Source organism: Onychomys torridus, chromosome 16 (genome assembly GCF_903995425.1).
Source record: "Onychomys torridus chromosome 16, mOncTor1.1, whole genome shotgun sequence".
In the NCBI taxonomy this organism is placed as follows: Eukaryota; Metazoa; Chordata; class Mammalia; order Rodentia; family Cricetidae; genus Onychomys; species Onychomys torridus.
Window position 1 is genome coordinate 53,880,920 of NC_050458.1, and position 16,758 is coordinate 53,897,677.

The 16,758-nt window shown below is 55.5% G+C and overlaps 1 protein-coding gene and 1 long non-coding RNA gene across 5 annotated transcripts; one reads left to right on the forward strand and one right to left on the reverse strand.

Moving 5' to 3' along the window:
• The first annotated feature begins 805 nt into the window (after nucleotides 1–805).
• On the forward strand, nucleotides 806–12,078 carry Panx2 (pannexin 2). Of its 2 annotated transcripts, XM_036208719.1 has the most exons (4): nucleotides 1,346–1,406; nucleotides 2,414–2,619; nucleotides 8,712–10,175; nucleotides 10,693–12,078. In XM_036208719.1, the coding sequence occupies exons 2-4, from the start codon at nucleotides 2,598–2,600 to the stop codon at nucleotides 11,034–11,036; spliced, it is 1,830 nt and encodes a 609-aa protein (XP_036064612.1). In that variant the 5' UTR covers nucleotides 1,346–1,406; nucleotides 2,414–2,597; the 3' UTR covers nucleotides 11,037–12,078. The 2 variants fall into 2 exon arrangements, with proteins under 2 accessions (XP_036064611.1, XP_036064612.1); XM_036208718.1 differs by lacking the exon at nucleotides 2,414–2,619 and having other exon boundaries at nucleotides 806–1,406.
• Nucleotides 12,079–12,411: 333 nt separating this feature from the next.
• On the reverse strand, nucleotides 12,412–16,707 carry LOC118597279. 3 transcript variants are annotated; one of them, XR_004946798.1, is made up of 5 exons: nucleotides 16,211–16,707; nucleotides 15,888–15,964; nucleotides 14,916–15,111; nucleotides 12,759–12,843; nucleotides 12,412–12,474 (listed from the first exon to the last, which is right to left on the reverse strand). It is a non-coding gene; the product is annotated as an uncharacterized LOC118597279 (long non-coding RNA). The 3 variants fall into 3 exon arrangements; XR_004946796.1 differs by having other exon boundaries at nucleotides 15,888–16,707; XR_004946797.1 differs by lacking the exon at nucleotides 14,916–15,111 and having other exon boundaries at nucleotides 15,888–16,707.
• Nucleotides 16,708–16,758: the final 51 nt, after the last annotated feature.

Genomic DNA, 16,758 nt, shown 5'->3' on the forward strand with positions numbered 1-16,758 from the left:
GGGCCTGAATTCAGAGTGGAAAGGGTCAGTCAGGCCAGACAGGACAGTTGCCCTCTCCAGACTCTGCTTTGGTATGGAGATATTTCCAGACAGCTAATGGATAGTTATTGAAGGAAGTTACTACTCCAGGCACACACAAAGACAAGAAAGATAATGATGGAGGATACTGAGCCAGGGAATCAGCTCAGGATGCCAAGGCTGCAGAAGTTTGTGTACAGTAGCTCCAGAGAACAGCACATGTGGCCCAGGGGGTGAGATAACAGCATGGTGGCAAGAAGCTCCCATGAGCTGGCTCAACTCTAAGATTGTTGATTGTGGGTGAAATTGCCGAGATGCTGGGTTAGCAAGCAAGCATATCCGCATGGGGCGACGTTCCATCACAGTGTTTATCTGAGTGCCCCTGGGTCCGGGACATGGCTGCAGTAAAGAGGCATGCATGTGGGAGCCTTGGAGAGGACGCCCCACATTTATGTGCAGGCTCTAGCCTGAGAAAAGGGGTTCGGGTTTCCTTGCCCTTGTCTGCCAACACCCCATAGGGCAGCCTCTGCGCTCATAGTGGGGCCAGGACTCGTGAGGAGCAAGAGAGCTGAGGTGTAGCGCTAGAAACCTCAGGCCACCAGGCAAGATTTGACCCCACAGCGGGCGATCAGTCCCTTTCAGTGCTCAGGGATAGGGGAGCCAGAGCTCGGCCCAACCCTGATGCTACGGGCTGGTCACTATGAATTCTGTTCATTTCATTTAATTTTTTTTTAATTTAATTTAATTTTTTTTTTTTTTTGCAAAGTCATCGCCAACGCCGCAGCTACGTGGCAGGTGGGGGGGGCTGGGGGCGGAGCCACGCCGCGGAGTTGCCGCAGGTAAACAGCCCCCCTCCCAGGCGGGAGCGGGCCGCGCGGCCCAGGCAGGAGAGCCGCCGCCGCCCCCGGGAGGGACGCAGGGCGCGGGCCGGCTACAGCGCACGGAGGGGGCGGCGGCGGCCCGGCGCCCTGGCAGCCCGACCCCTCTCTCGGGGCGGTAGACCCCCGAGCCCCGCCGCGTCCCCGCTGACATCCCCCTTCCGGCGCCCCGTGCCCTGCGCCCCCGCGGTCACAGTCCCCTTCGCCCCCCCGCCGCCCTCTCCGGCGCGCGGCCCCGCCCGCGCCCCCCGCCCGAACCCCGCCGGGCCGCGCCCCCGCCCCCCATGCACCACCTCCTGGAGCAGTCGGCGGACATGGCGACCGCGCTGCTGGCGGGCGAGAAGCTGAGGGAGCTGATCCTGCCCGGCTCGCAGGACGACAAGGCGGGCGCGCTGGCCGCGCTGCTGCTGCAGCTCAAACTGGAACTGCCGTTCGACCGCGTGGTCACCATCGGCACCGTGCTGGTACCCATCCTGCTGGTCACCCTGGTCTTCACCAAGAACTTCGCAGGTGAGGCAGGGCGCGCGTCCGCAGGTGTTTAGCGCCCCGCGCTCTGAGCGCGCCGGCTCTCAGCGCCAGGCAGCTAGCTCCAGCTGGACCGCACCCACCTGGCCAGCGGGGAGGCATTGCCCTCAGGTCTCATCACAGACCTTGGGCAGCACCTCAGTCTGGCAGGAGGGGTTGAAGCGAGACGGGCCCTCCCAGAGAGCCCTCCTCTGTTTTATTGTTGTTTAGCTTTCCATTCCTTCAGCCTCAAGCCATGAGGGGAGTAGGCCTGTCAATGGGACTTGGGGTCTGAGTTGTAGACTGTCACAGTGTGGACTGAGGCTTGGAGGAGTAGCCAGGGAGGACCAGAGGAGGATGTTCTGAGTGTTAAGAGCCACTGCCCAGGGAGAGTGAAAATCCCATGATGCTTCACGGGACTCATGGGGCTGACAGTGTAGGAAATTGAGGGTACTTCTGAGGAGCTCTGAAGTACCCCTCTCCAAAGGTCTTCTGCAGAAGAGGTCAGACATGGCTGGCCTTGGAGGGCACCAAGCGATGATGGCCCAAGAGGCCAGTCACCCTTGGCTGCCAAAGGCAGTGTAAGTGGAAGATGGGGCAGGTCAGGGAAGAGTGAATAGGCTGAGACTTCAGGGGGCCTGGTATGAGAGGGAGCACGTGGGTGCACCTGTGGTCATACCCAGGAAAGTGCACGTGCTTGGTGGGCACTGCCTAAGACGACATGTTCAGAACAGAGCAGTAAGCCAACATAAGGCTCTAGGGAGCTGCCTTCTGGTGACACACAGAGACAGGAAATAGCATCTCCCACCTGGAGCTGAGCTGAGGCAAGGACTCAGGCCTAGGTATCCACATGCACAGGTCTAATTTGTCGCCCATGGGTGCCTGTTTCATAGCAGGAAGAAGACTGTCAGGGCTCCATAGTTCATCTGGAGGTACAGGCTGCTCTACCCTCTGCAGCTCCTGGGGAACAAGAACAGGTATTTTAATACCTACCTCTTCACCATCCTCCACAGGTGCCTCACCTTTCAGGAAACTCCAGGACCTAGAGATGTCCAACCTGAGAGGAGGCGTCCTTCAGACTGCTTAATACTACCCCAAGGGTGGAGGAAGTTCTCCTGGTCTCCATCCTTGCACACCAAAGGCTCTGACACTCAGGATTAGATGTCCCCATAAGCAAGACAGAAGAATGAGGGCACAATGGGCCTCCAGTCACACCCAGGTGTGTGCATAAAGGGGCCTTGGGCTGTGCTGGTCATGGTATCAGTCATGGGGTGGCTGGCTTACAACCACAGACATGTGCCTCACAGTTCTGAGCGCCAGAAGCACAAAATCCATTTGTGGGGAGGACTGAGTTCTCTCTCAATGGCCTAGAGAATGACAAGGACCCTTTCTTCCTGATTAGCTGGTAGCTGCAACCCATCTCTGGTATTCCATGGTCTGTAGCTGCACAACCCGAGCGTTACGTCTGTCCTCTATTGGGGATTTCCCCCAAGTCTGCATCCCTCCCTTGAGTTACAAGGATACCGCAGGGTTAGGGTTACTCTACTCCATTCTCACCTCATTTACATCTGCAAAGGCTTTTCTATCAGTCCACAGGTATAGGGATAGGATTTCAGCAGATACTTGGGAACACAGCTTTATCTATGACAGACATAATAGGGTAGCCTCAGATGTGGGGGTACACATGGACTGATGTGAGCCCTACACTCAGGCACTGCCAGCCCAGCTTGTCACCTGTGAGGCCTCCAAGCACCCTGCATCCAGCTGGGCCTGGAACCACCAGGATGTCCCCAAAGTCAGCCCTGATCCTGGGCCTGTTCCTTCAAACTCCCTGTGCTTTCCCTCAGGAATGCATGTGCCCACCTGAGGCCCACATGTCTAAGCCCATCTACCCATGCTAAGCTAGGCCTACACAAGTATGAGGAGGGGTCCTAGTGCTCCGCAGCATGGACAAGCAGAGCCTTGAACTTGGCCAGCAAGCCTGCTCTTTTCCTGGGAGGATAGAGAATGAACAACCAGCCTTAATCCTACCTTTCGCTCTCCCTGAATTCCTGCATAATTCTGAAGCACTGACTGCTTCTCTTGGCTTTGGTTGATGTTCAGAACAGCACAGTAGCTCTTGTGGCTCTTAACCACCCTTTTGCCCTACAGAAGCTAGAAGCGTCCAGGGACCTCAGGCTCAAGAAAATCGGGTGTGGGGAAAAGGTGCCTTAATGATTCTTCTCCCGAGGCCCGAAACTGCAAGGGGACCACTCAGTGAGAACATAGGAGATAAGACAGGTGCGTGCTCAGGACCCTGTGCCAGGGCTCTGTGTGGGGCCTGCCTGAAGGATTTGGGACTTCTGGCCTCAGATCTGGGAGGTATGTGTCTGCTGTTTTAAGCCAGCCACCCCACTGCTAGTATTGTGACCAGTGTGACCAACGGTCGCTCCATTTTTTTCTGCATACTCCCGGGTCCTGCCTATAGGGGCATTCAATTCTGAATGTCAGAGGAGGGTGTTGTGTGGATACCCTCTCAGGAGGAGTCCGCCTTCCTTGGAGTGGCTCCTGCTATGGTAAAAATGAATTTCCTCGAGCTCAGCACTGCTGATCTCCACCTAGCAGAGCTGGAGGTAGAGCTCAAGGTGCAGGGACAGCCCGGGAAAATCTCAGAGGACTCCTGTCTGGAGATCAGCTGGTGATGGGGCCAGGGCTACTGTGAAATAGCTCCCCTGCCACTCAGGCTGGAGTCAGGGAAGGGGAGAGAGTCAGAGAGCCACCAGATTGCTCAGACTCAGACTGGGAGGTCAGCAACGATTTTTTCCTAAAATAGTCAAATAGTCAGGTCCTGGATACCTGAGGGTACTTTTGGTTATCACCTGGGTGTGACCACCCAGCTCACAGAAGTGGGATGTCACCCAGGAGGTGTCCTATTCTTGGTACTCTTCCTTCATTAAAGAAGGAAAACAGAGGGCTGCAGAGATGGCTCAGAGGTTAAGGGCACCAACTGTCTTCCAGAGGTCCTGAGTTCAATTCCCAGCACCCACATGGTGGCTCACAACCATCTGTAATGAGATCTGGCGCCTTTTTCTGTATACATAATAATAAATAAATCTTAAAAAGAGGAAGAAGAAGACCGAAAGTGTGTGACATGATGAGCACAGGCAGTCCTGAACCTGGCCTCTGGCCTTTCCCTGGGCATCCCACCCAGCAGGACGGATCTCAGGGTGGACCTGTGAGAGATGGATGCCCATCTACTTTTTTCTGTGGCCCCTGAAAGTCAACCCTTTCTGCCCCAGGTATGAGTGAGTCTCACCCCTGCAAGGCCTGCAGCACTCAGAAGTATCCTCCCATACCACTGCAGGAAGCACCAGGATGGAGCACTCCCCCACGTACATACACACATGAGGCAGGCAGCCTGCGAGAAGCCAGGGCCACCTGTTATCTGCCCACACTGCTGGAACAGACACACACAAACCCAGCGCTTCCAACAATGTACGAGACTAGGGTGTGGCTCAGCAGCAGAGCGTTCGCTTAGCATGCTGGAGGGCCTGGGTTGACCAGCGCCTTACACACACCAAAAGGCAAACAAACGAGGCCGGCAAGAGAGCTCAGCCAGGAAAGATGCTTTCCTCAAGCCTGACAACTCAAGTTTGATCCCTGGAATCCACACAGGGTAGCAGGAGGTAACCAATACCCACCAGTTGTCCACTGACCTCCATACACATTCCACGGCACACATAACACCCACATACATACACATAAACACTCACACAAACGTTTCAAAATTAAGAACAGTTGTCCTCCATTTCTGCAGAAATCTGAAGTTTTACAATATGGGTAAATTGTAGGCAGGGCCAGTCCTTCTAGAACTTCCAGTGGCAAGTCCATTCCCACCTTCAGGACCTAGCTACGTCATGTCATTTGGCTCAGGCCTTCTCTGTGCACTGCTCTATGCTACCTCTGCCTGCCTTTGAAAGGGACTCCTGCGATTCCATTGTCCCACTGAGGTAATCCAGGATCCTCTGCCAGAAAGTCCTTAACCCCTGCTGTAGACTCACTTTTACTACACAAAACAACACGGTCACGAGGTCCAGAAATCAGGATATGGTCCTCTTGGGAGCTCTCATTCCACCATGAAGGAGTTTGGAAAAGATTTGGACCTGTCCTGGAGGAGGGGGAATCTGAGAGGGCAGTGGTAGCTGTGAGCTGGCCAGAGGCAATAGCCTCAGCAGAAAGAACCAGGGATGCCTGGAAAGGCTTTCCTTCCACAAGTGACAGAGGCGTAAGTGAGCTGGTCTGTTTGCAGGCTGGACCCCAGGAGTGGACTGGAAATATGCCATTATAGTGCTCAAGTTCAGCCCAACCCTGGACAGAATTCCACATAAAAGCTATAGGTCTGTGCTTATACTATTTAGACCCGCTCTTCTGGAGGCCTCAACATGTACTTACTGCTCTGGGGTCACTACTGTTGACTCCATGCCGCTGTGACAGGGTAGGCAGTCTCAACTAGTGCTTGACTGACTAGTAGTTTCCTTGACTAAGAATCTCAGTGCACTCTTATGAGCAGCAAGGTGCCCAGCAGCCCAGGTATACACATTACCGTTCTCTGGGGAAAGGACCCTCCAACAGCACTCTACAGAGATAGCTCTGTCTGCATTAAGATGGACCAGCTTTTGTGTCTCCTCTTTGAGCACCTGTACTTACCCAGGCAAGACTCATCACCCCTGGGAAATCCCACAAGAGGGGCCTCACACAGAGAACTCCGTGTAGCCACTGTATCTGGGCAGAGCGTCCAGTGTCTGGGTACCTGCCATCCTGCCCAGTTCAGGCCCAGCACGACAAGTCCACAGCATCACCACCCTGTGGTAGCCAGCCATGCTTGAGCAGCTGCGCTCCTCTAGGTCCTTTGGTCTCAGCTGTGCCATCAGAAGCACCATGTGCCTCTGCAGACACAGGCCCACAAAAGAGGAGGTTTGGCCCCACTGGATATGCCCATGAGAGTATGGGGGTCTCTCCCCTTGCTTGTCCAGCTTGCAGTTTGGCTGGCTGTAGGGATGGGCTTGATACAGGGTGGGAGACAAATTCCCAGAGAGAAAACCGTGCACCCTTCTGTGGCTTTAGGGGTCAGCTGTAAGGACACACACACACACACACACACACACACACACACACACGTATGTGTGTATATATATATATATATATATATATATATATATATATATATATATATATATATATATATAATTCCATTTTTTTTTTCAACCAAGAGAGCTTTGCTTTCCCTGTTTGCTCTTCTCAGAGCCCAGCTCATCCAGCCTGGACACATGTCCTCCAAGACCTCAGGTTAAAGGGATCAGCTTTCTCTGACTCTCTGTAACCTCCTCTTCAGCCCCTAGCCATGGCCAGGTGCCCAGCTCTCATGTGGGGATAGCTCAGCTTCAAGGAGCCTCAGTACCTGACCATCTAAGTAAGGCCACTCTGTCTAGCTCACCCACACCTCTACTGGAGCCTGCCATACCTTCCAGGACCATATGGGGAAGACCAGTGGCCACACAGGCCCTGCCCTTTGGGGCTTTCCTTGACTAGGTTATGTTCTGGGAGTCCTTGAGCCCTAAGCTTCTTTGAGCCTTCATGATGTGAGGCTATGCAGGCAGATGGATATACCCCAAATGGTTACCAAGGTCCTAGGCTAGGTTAGAATGGGGCCAAGACCCCAAAATGTTGGTACTACAAGAAGAACATGCAAGCAGTGGGGTCTCTGTCCCCTGCCTCTTGGGCCCCTGGAAGCGTCAACTGTGATTAATGTCTGTGCTGGTTATTTTTCTAGTTTCTGTGGCAGAAACAACCTTCCGGAGGAAGGATTTGGTCTGGTTCACAGTTTCAGGGAATACATTCCAACATGGGGAGAAGGCATATGGCTAGGGTGGCTCCATCCATGGCGACAGCTCCTGCCGTGGCTCATTCACACTGAGGTGCATATAACCCCCGTGACCTTCCCCTAGTTTGATGCTTCTAGCTAGGCCCCCACCTCCCAAAGACAGTGCTACCAGATGGGCACAAATGTTCAAATACATGAACCTATATGGGAAATTTCATATTCAAGCTTTGGCAGCAGGGAGTGGGGGAGGGGTGTCAAGACAAGGTTTCTCTGTGTAACAGCTCTGGCTATCCTGGCACTCTGTTTGTAAACCAGGCTGGCCTCAAACTCTCAGAGATCTGCCTGCCTCTACCTCCCAAGTGCTGAGATTAAAGGTGTGTGCCACCACTGCCTGGCCATATTCAAACTCTTAGTCTTCCAGCTGGGCTGAGTCTCTGCCATCTCCCTGTCTCGATTAACTCGAGGCTAGGTACAGACAGACTAGCCAATTAGATCCTGTTACTTCCTGATCTCAACACTGTGGTGAAGGGCTTTAAGCTGGAACCCTGGGGCCAGTCTTGAGGGTAAGAGAGATGGCTAGGTTGGCTTGGATTAATGCCACAGGTGACCATAGTCTGGCACCTAGGAATCATGACCCAGTCTGGCTGGTGGGCTTTGAGCCTCCAAGTTTTCTGGAAATGAATTAAAAGTATGAGATTGTAGAACAAGGCTGACCATCCCATGCAAGCAATGGTAACATCCTTTGCTTCAAGATGTGTGCCCACTTAAGCAAGTGCAGCCGGGCCCTTAGTTCATGTTCAGAGGCAGATGTGTCCAGCCTGTGAGGGTTCCCTAACAGTGTCCACCAGCATCTAGGGTTCCCACATTTCCCTTCCTCCAGGACAGGGGGACTAGAAGGACCCCTTTCACCTGTCACAGGCAATTTTTTTTTTTCATGCAATGTGGGCCTCTGGTGAGGTAGGAGCATCCAGGCCACCAGTCCTGGCAGTGGCAGGGACTGGTATTTAGTCCATGTGGGATGCTGAAAGAGGGACCCGGGCTGCCAGCATGGCCTGTCTTGATCCTCTCTAGACCTTGGTTTGTCCTGTACATACAGGCTCTTTGGCCTTTCTAGCCCTAGACAAACAGTACTGGTCAGTTTCTCAACTCATACAAGCAGGTCTTAACCCCTGCCTAACACTTTGTGAGGATGGGAACTACACACACAACACTGTCATCAGGACATGGTGAGGGGAACTGGCCTCAGAGGGCTCGGTCCACTTGGAAACAGCAGTCCCTGCATAAGGCAGGCAGCTCTATCAGAGGGACCTGAGAGAGCCCAGCTTCTGACACAGGGGAGGGGTCTGAGCAGAGATGGGATCAAGTCTATCCCACGCCCTTCATCCCAAGACCTGGTCTTCCTCAGGCCAGTCCCACCTCTTGCCCTAGCCCATGTCTCCTCTCTACCCTAGAGGAACCAATTTACTGTTACACTCCGCACAACTTCACCCGTGACCAGGCGCTGTACGCCCGTGGCTACTGCTGGACAGAGCTGCGGGATGCGCTGCCCGGCGTGGATGCCAGCCTGTGGCCATCGCTGTTTGAGCACAAGTTCCTGCCCTACGCACTGCTGGCCTTTGCTGCCATCATGTACGTGCCCGCACTGGGCTGGGAGTTCCTGGCCTCCACGCGCCTCACCTCTGAGCTCAACTTCCTGCTTCAAGAGATTGACAACTGCTATCACCGAGCCGCTGAGGGCCGTGCCCCCAAGATCGAGAAGCAGATCCAGTCGAAGGGGCCAGGCATCACGGAGCGTGAGAAGCGAGAGATCATCGAGAATGCTGAGAAGGAGAAGAGCCCTGAGCAGAATCTGTTTGAGAAGTACCTGGAGCGCCGGGGCCGCAGCAACTTCTTGGCCAAGCTGTACTTGGCACGGCATGTACTGATCCTGCTGCTCAGTGTAGTGCCCATCTCCTACCTTTGCACCTACTATGCCACCCAGAAGCAGAATGAGTTCACCTGCGCCCTGGGCGCCTCACCTGATGGGCCAGTGGGTAGCGCTGGACCCACGGTGCGCGTCAACTGCAAGCTGCCATCGGTGCAACTGCAGCGGATCATTGCGGGTGTGGACATCGTACTACTCTGCTTCATGAACCTCATCATCCTAGTCAACCTCATCCACCTCTTCATCTTCCGCAAGAGCAACTTCATCTTTGACAAACTACACAAGGTGGGCATCAAGACGCGCCGGCAGTGGCGCCGCTCACAGTTCTGCGACATCAACATCCTGGCCATGTTCTGCAACGAGAACCGTGACCATATCAAGTCGCTCAATCGGCTGGACTTCATCACCAACGAGAGTGACCTGATGTACGACAATGTGGTGCGGCAGCTACTGGCAGCCTTGGCTCAGTCTAACCACGACACCACGCCCACTGTGCGGGACTCGGGCATCCAGACCGTGGACCCCAGCATCAACCCTGCAGAGCCTGATGGCTCCGCTGAGCCACCTGTGGTCAAGCGGCCCCGTAAGAAAATGAAGTGGATCCCCACCAGCAACCCGCTGCCACAGCCCTTCAAGGAGCAGCTGGCCATTATGCGCGTGGAAAACAGCAAGGCTGAGAAGCCCAAGCCCGTACGCAGGAAGACAGCCACAGACACGCTTATTGCCCCGCTGCTGGATGCTGGTGCCCGGGCTGCCCACCACTACAAGGGTAGTGGGGGCGACCCCGGCCCCTCCCCTGCCCCACCTGCTGCCTCTGACAAGAAACATACCCGTCACTTCTCCTTGGATGTGCATCCCTACATCCTTGGCACCAAGAAGGCCAAGACTGAGGCAGTAGCCCCTGCCCTACCAGCCTCCCGGAGCCAAGAAGGTGGCTTCCTGTCCCAGACAGAAGAATGTGGGCTGGGCCTGGCTGCAGCACCCACCAAAGGTAGGGAGCCAGGCAGGGGGGGGATGGGGCAAGATGTAGATTCCCAGGGAGCCCCCGAGCAGGAAACTGGCAGTCCCCACATCTAGGGCACGAGGACAGAAGACACTACAGAACGATGTAAATGAGGTGGCAGCCAGGTTAGCTAGAGCTTGGTGACAGCAGGGCCAGCTGATGGGTTGCTCCTAAGATGAGGTTCAGGCCTAATAGGAGTCTGGATGCTCCCATAAGGCAGAGGATGAGGAGGAAGGCAGGGCTGTGGCCACATACCTCCTGTGGTCAATAAGGGCTTCAGGCAGATGTCAGCCACTGCGGGCGGGCGGGCCGGCGGGTGGAGGGTGTTTAGCAAACAGCACTGCTCTTCATGGGTAGTGAGACTTAGCTGGGCAGGCTGCTAAGTGCAAGGGTCCCTGCCATCCCTGGAAGCTAGGGGCCCAGCAGGCCCCATGGGTGACACTGGGAGAGCCACAGGAGCGAGTGAGCTGGATGGTGAAATGCCTGTGTTCCTGCCTGTTTGCAGATGCTCCACCCCCCGAGAAGGAAATCCCATACCCCACAGAGCCTGCCCTGCCAGGGCTTCCATCTGGGGGCCCATTTCACGTCTGCTCACCCCCCGCGGCTCCTGCTGCTGCCCCCCTGTCACCAGGCAGTCTGGGCAAGGCTGAACCCCTCACCATCCTCAGCCGAAATGCCACCCACCCCCTGCTCCACATCAGCACGCTCTATGAGGCCCGGGAAGAGGAGGAAGGAGGTCCCTGTGCACCCTCAGACATGGGCGACCTCCTCACCATCCCCCCACCCCAGCAGATCCTCATCGCCACCTTCGAGGAGCCAAGAACAGTTGTGAGTACTGTGGAGTTTTGAGGGGCAGGGCCTTCCAGGCTGCCAAAAACTCTCTGCATGAGCCAGGGATGGCCCAGCTGAGCCTAGCCTTGAGTAGACCTGAACTCTGCTCACCCAGTACTGCCTACACCCCCAGCCTCCCGTCTGCATGCCACGGGGCCCAGCACTCCTTCCACCTGGCTCACCATGGCATCCATGGGTGCAGGCTGGGGCTAGAGCGCAAGGTGGGGGGGGTAGGGTGCCCACCCTGGCATCAGGCGCCCCCTGTGTGCTGGGCCACAAGAGAAAGAGTTTATTTTTTTCGTGGGTTTTGTTGTGTGCTGAGACAACTCAGCAGACCCAGTTGGGCCCAGCCTAGGGTGTGTGAGGAGGAAGCTGAGGAGGGTGGCACTGACCTCAGGACAGACCCCAGGGGTCACTCACTCAAGGGCCTGGACCCTGCAGAGGGACCTGATGCCTTCAGGTGGGAGAACCGAGGGCTGCCCCAGGTCCAAATCAACATGCACTTTCTCCTCCTAGCCTGACACACACTTTATTTTACTATGATTACTATAACTGACGAGCTTATTTATCATCAGGAGAATTAGGGTGCATTTAAAGCAAAGGATGGTGTGTGTGTGTATGTGTGTGTGTGTGTGTGTGTGTGTGTGTGTGTGTGTGTGTGAAGCAGAGGTGGCTGTGAGAGTCCAAGTAAGCAGGTGTGGGTATAAGCACCCACCAGAGTGCTGCTCGAGATTGCCAGAGGGCACAGTGCCCACGTGCCAGCAAGCTCATGAACAAGTAGGGGACAAGCGTGGTGGGAGTGAGCCTGAGTGTGTGTGAGTGTGCGAGTGGCACCCACGTGAGCAGTGGGTGAGAGCAGGCATAGGCACCAGGGTGCGAGTGGGGGGAAAGAATACAAGGCAATAACCACACCCCCCTCCCGGGTCCCAGCTGCTGGCCGGGCTGCTTCCCATGGGAGTCCAGGCCCCACTGGCCCCGCCCCTATTACCTCAGCCACGCGCCACGTGACGAAGTATTAACAAGGTAGCACTGAGCATATCAATAAATCCTATTCTGATAACTCCCTGTGCTTTGAGGCCCTGCCTCCCTGTACTAACCAGTACCGCCTGCAGCACCCATCCACACCTTGGAGCCACTGGGTCACAGTGGGCGGGGCCAGGCAGCCCAAGATGCAAGAACCTCAGGCCTCCACCCAGAAGTGTGAGGAGGGGGACCACGGGGTGCTGGATTGTGGGGCTGTGGGGGGACGGAGTATTAAGGGAGCTCTCTGGGGTGGGGGGACATAGTATCTTACTGTTCTGCTGCTGTGGAGAGACACCATGACCGAGGTCACTTAAAGAAGAAAGCATTTAATCAGGGGGTTGGTTGTCATTTCAGAGGGTTAGTCCTCGAACGGCATGGCGGGGAGCACAGCAGCAGGCAGGCATGGCACAGGAGCCAGGAGCTACACCCTGATCTGTAGGCAGGAAGCAGAGAGAGTGGTCTGTCCGCCAAAACCTCAAGGCCCACCCCAGTGGCACACCTCCAGCAAGGCCACATTTCCAAAGCCTCCCTCAGCAACCCATCATCTGGGCACCAAATCTTCAAATATATGAGCATTCAGGGGCCGTTCTTCAAACCACCACATACAGCCTGGCCCCAGGCGTTGTTAATAAGTGCATTACCCGGGACCACAGAGCTGGCAGGATCCGGGAAGGGTTCTTGATTGGTAGGTCCTGGCTGCGGTCAGGATGCACTTACCACGTTCATCAGAAGGTCCACAATAGAGCTTCAACCTCAGGCCCAGGATTCAGTTAGACAAAACTGCAGGCCGGGGTAGGTGACCCTGTGGGTTTCAACAAGAGAGTCCTTGAAGACAGGTAGTTGAGGAAGCTAGGCCAGGAATTCATAGACATTTGGGGGCGTAGGTCATATATCAAAAGAGAGAGGCTCAGCTGAGATCAGAACAGCCACCTCTGCCTGGCTTGTGCCTCCTGAAAGCTTACCTAGCCATGGACAACCCTGAGGTGGGCAGGGCAAGATGTCCCCATGTCCTCCACTGCCGCAGTCCAAGCCTAAGCATGCTGACCATGCAGGGACCACATACTGGTTTGATTTATTTGTTTTGAAATGTTTTGTTATTATCCACTTAAGGCCAAAACAAATCACAGGACCCCTGCCACTGGTTTAGTTGGGGGATACAGGGAACCAATCCTGGGGCTTGCATATGTGTTCTATCACTGAGTTACACCTCCAGCTCAGATACCTGCCATAGGAAAGCTGTTTCTTGTTCACAGACAATAGAGGGGCCATCCCACATCACACAGGGTCACACCAAGGGATACCGGGGTGAGGCACTGGCACAGAGATGGTCATCCCCAGAAGGAACAGATCAGACAAATAAGAGACAGAGGATCCTCCAGTGTGGATAGTTTCTGTGGGTGCTGGACCCCGGCTGTTCCTAATTCCTGCCTTGGAGTGACTGGGATAGGTAGGTAGTGGCCCAGACTGTGGGAAAGGGGTAGTGATGAGCACTACACACAGTGTTCCCTGCCCACTCCGGGGAGTGGTCTGCCTTAGAAGCCGGGCACCTGGCCAGAGCCAGCAAAGCTCCCAGGTCGGCAGATGAGACTCTAGAAGATAGCCAGGTGTGGCACCACAGCGTTTAATCCCAGCACTTGGGAGGCAGAGGCAGGCAGATCTCTCCGAGTTTGAGGCCAGGACATTGTGAGTTCCAGGACAGCCAGGGCCTCATAGTGCAACCCTGTCTCAAAGTCAAGTCAAAACCACAATACAATACAGAAATGCACCCTGTCCTCAGAAAACCCACCCTAAGCTGATGCTGGACACTGTCCCTGGCATTCCAGGCAGTACGCAACATTTCCACACATTCTAGGAAGGGGCTTCTGAGACCTCAAGGAACCCTGAAAGAATAGCTGGCAGCCTCCAGGCTGTTTGCTTCCCTGGAAAAGATGAGCCATGGTGCCATGGCCCACACCCACAGACTGGCCCCTTGACAATGATGAGCAGGCATGGCAGCTAAAGTAACCCAAGAAAACTCGGGGTGCTGGCTTCTTTCCTGCTCCCTGGCCCTCTCTGCTCACATACCCATCTGCTTCCTGCACGTGGCATAGAGTCCACCCTGCATGTATTATATATCCACACCCTACAACTTCAGCTCAGCCTGAATACCCAGGGGCTTGTCTGGCTCAGAGGGGGAGACTCTCAGATTCTAGGAAGCCGCTGGTCTGCGTGGCACCAACCCCAGCTGCTATGCCTTCCTTGTAGGCCCTGTTTCCCTGTTCATGAAGGGAAGTACCATAGAATGTCCAGACAGTGTCTGGGCATGCTGTCCCGGAGCTTATACAGAGCGGAAGTAGACATGGGAGAGGCTGGGCCCACTGCAGCTGGCTCTTTGGGAGAACCAAGGCCAATAAAGCAGCCACTTCTCACCTCTATTCTTGGATTGAGCCTAGAGGGACCTCTCAGAAGAGTCCTGTCTGGAAGAGGTTGGTGCTGTGAGTAAACAATGCTGTCTCCGTGTGCTGACCTTCAAGAGGCTGCTTCTGGGGAGGGGGCTCAAGTCATTGTCCTGCAGAAGCAGACAGAGACTGAGTTCCTGTTTCTTCACGCCTTCTATACCTTTCTCAGGGGTACCGGGCATCCTACCATATTACTCCTCAGAAGTGTCCTCTGGTTCCCATTAGTTAGTCTACCTTCCAGGAAGCAGATGGCCAGGGACCCAAAGAAAGAATAGTCGTGATCCCTGGGCTCCCTTTCTGGCCTCTGCCTCAGCTCTACATCTGTGGGGCCTGTCCCATTCAGGTTGTCTATGCTGTTCTCACACCTGACCTTTCCTTGCCGCACCTCTCAAAGCTAGCTGGAAACCCAGGAAGGCCTTCCACACTGTGTACTCACAATTCAGAAAGCTCCTTTCTCTTCCTAGGGGTTCTGGGCCCCTCTGGCCATGTGGAATCCTTTCCCTGCCAGCCTCGCCTGTACTGGCTCCCCTCAGAAAGCCCCTCCAGTGGTTGCTCTGCTGAACAAAGGGGCCTCCCATGTGGCCAGCCAACTCTGTGATAAGTCACCCACTCGCCTTGTGGCGGGACAGAACCTGCTGGAACAAAAAGCATGCTTGGGGACAGCTGGTAACAGGCAGAGCTCAGCTAGCACGCTGTTCACCCAAGCCGAGCCTCAGATACAGGGGAGGCCCAGGCTCTACCAGCTGGGGACCTGCCATTGTTGCCCTGGCAGCATGGCCAGACACGTCCCCCAGACACCGTTTCCTATTTCTGGCCCCTGCAGACACCAGCAGGTGAGAGGGCATCTCTGGTTTTCATCACCTTCCTCCCCCAACAGCCACTTAGCCAAAATAGAATTCTGGCCGTTGAGGGTCGGCGTCTACTGTCAGCCTGTCCTCTGCCGCCTTCCCTCTTTTCCCTAGGCAGGGCAAATGGGACATGGCACTGTGGTCTGCCCACAGAAACCGATAGGCTCAGGGAGAACCATCCCAGCCAACCAGGACTGGAATCCAGGCCCATTCCTGACACTAGTCTAGCACCAAGATTTTCAACCAAACAGTACAGGTACTGGGAGAGTAACCTCATTGTGCGTGCTTTGTGAGCAAGTAGAGTGGGGTGCAGGCTCCGCTCTAAGCCCACCCTGCCTTCTGTTGAGCCGAATGAATGGTGGCTGAGGAGGCCAGCAGAGGAGAGGTGACCACGGAGCACAGGCATAAAAGTAGTGAACAACAGGGACACATCCGAGACCCCCAGAACAAAGATGTGTGTCCCTAAGGGGCAGGGAAGGCAGAGGCCACCTGGAAGCCAGGCCCCTTAGGGGATCAAGAAGCTGTATGGAGGAGATGGTAACAAGAAGAGCAGCAAATACCTGCCAGTAGTCTCCATGTGGACCTCTCCATGTGTAACAACCTGCGGAAGGATTAACTCCCCGACAACAGCCAGGTTCTAGAAGGGCCATTCAGAGGACCAGTGTCAAAGGCCAAGGCTAGCACTTCAACCGCTCTCCTCTTGGAATCTGAAAGGGCTGGATGGGGCAGCTGGGAACTGGGCAGAGCTTACTCCCCCTTTGGAAGGTCTGTGTCGGGGCCTCTGGGTCATCTCTGTCTGACCCCCACAGTAGCTTATCTTGGAGCATTCAATGGAGAAATGTCCACTCTGGGCCCACCTGGCTCCACCCATCCATTCACCAACCTTGGGCAGGAGGACCAGCAGTCCTCTGCAGCCTGGAGACCTAGCCTGAGTGGGCCAACTGGCCCCACCCCCCGTCCTGTTCCAAGGTGCAGTTGGAGACTGGATACCCTGAAGCCTGGGCACTGGTGAGGCTATCACTGGGGCGCCGCCCACCCAGAGACGGAATTTCCAGACTCTCGGTCACATGCAGGGGAACTCGCGAGGTCCTGATGGCCTAGGGCACCGACTTGGCCAGCTTCTTGCTCCTTAGTCCTTCCTGCCTTTGAGCCTCTCCACCCCGGCATGTGTTTCCCCCCAAGGAAGCCATGAGGGCGCGTCATACGATCCCCAGTTTCTGTCCCTTTCCAGTGCTGCTGACTGCTCCCTGGACGCTAGGCCACCGCGTGGACGCCTAAAGAACACAGCCCCCATTGCACAGACTCGGCTGTGGCGTTACCACCCCCACCCCGCCGCGGCGTGCTCGGGGTTGCGCTCTAGGACCTGGGGGCGTCGGGCCGGTAGGCGGGGCCCTGCGCTTAGTCCCCGGCGGGGGGGCGGGGCCTCGCGCG

Coding starts and splice junctions, on each gene's coding strand:
- Panx2 (XM_036208718.1), top strand. CDS start 1,181: ATGCACCACCTCCTGGAGCAGTCGGCGGACATGGCGACCGCGCTGCTG. Junction 1,407..8,711: donor CTTCACCAAGAACTTCGCAG/GTGAGGCAGGGC, acceptor TCTCTACCCTAG/AGGAACCAATTTACTGTTAC. Junction 10,176..10,692: donor GGCTGCAGCACCCACCAAAG/GTAGGGAGCCAG, acceptor GCCTGTTTGCAG/ATGCTCCACCCCCCGAGAAG.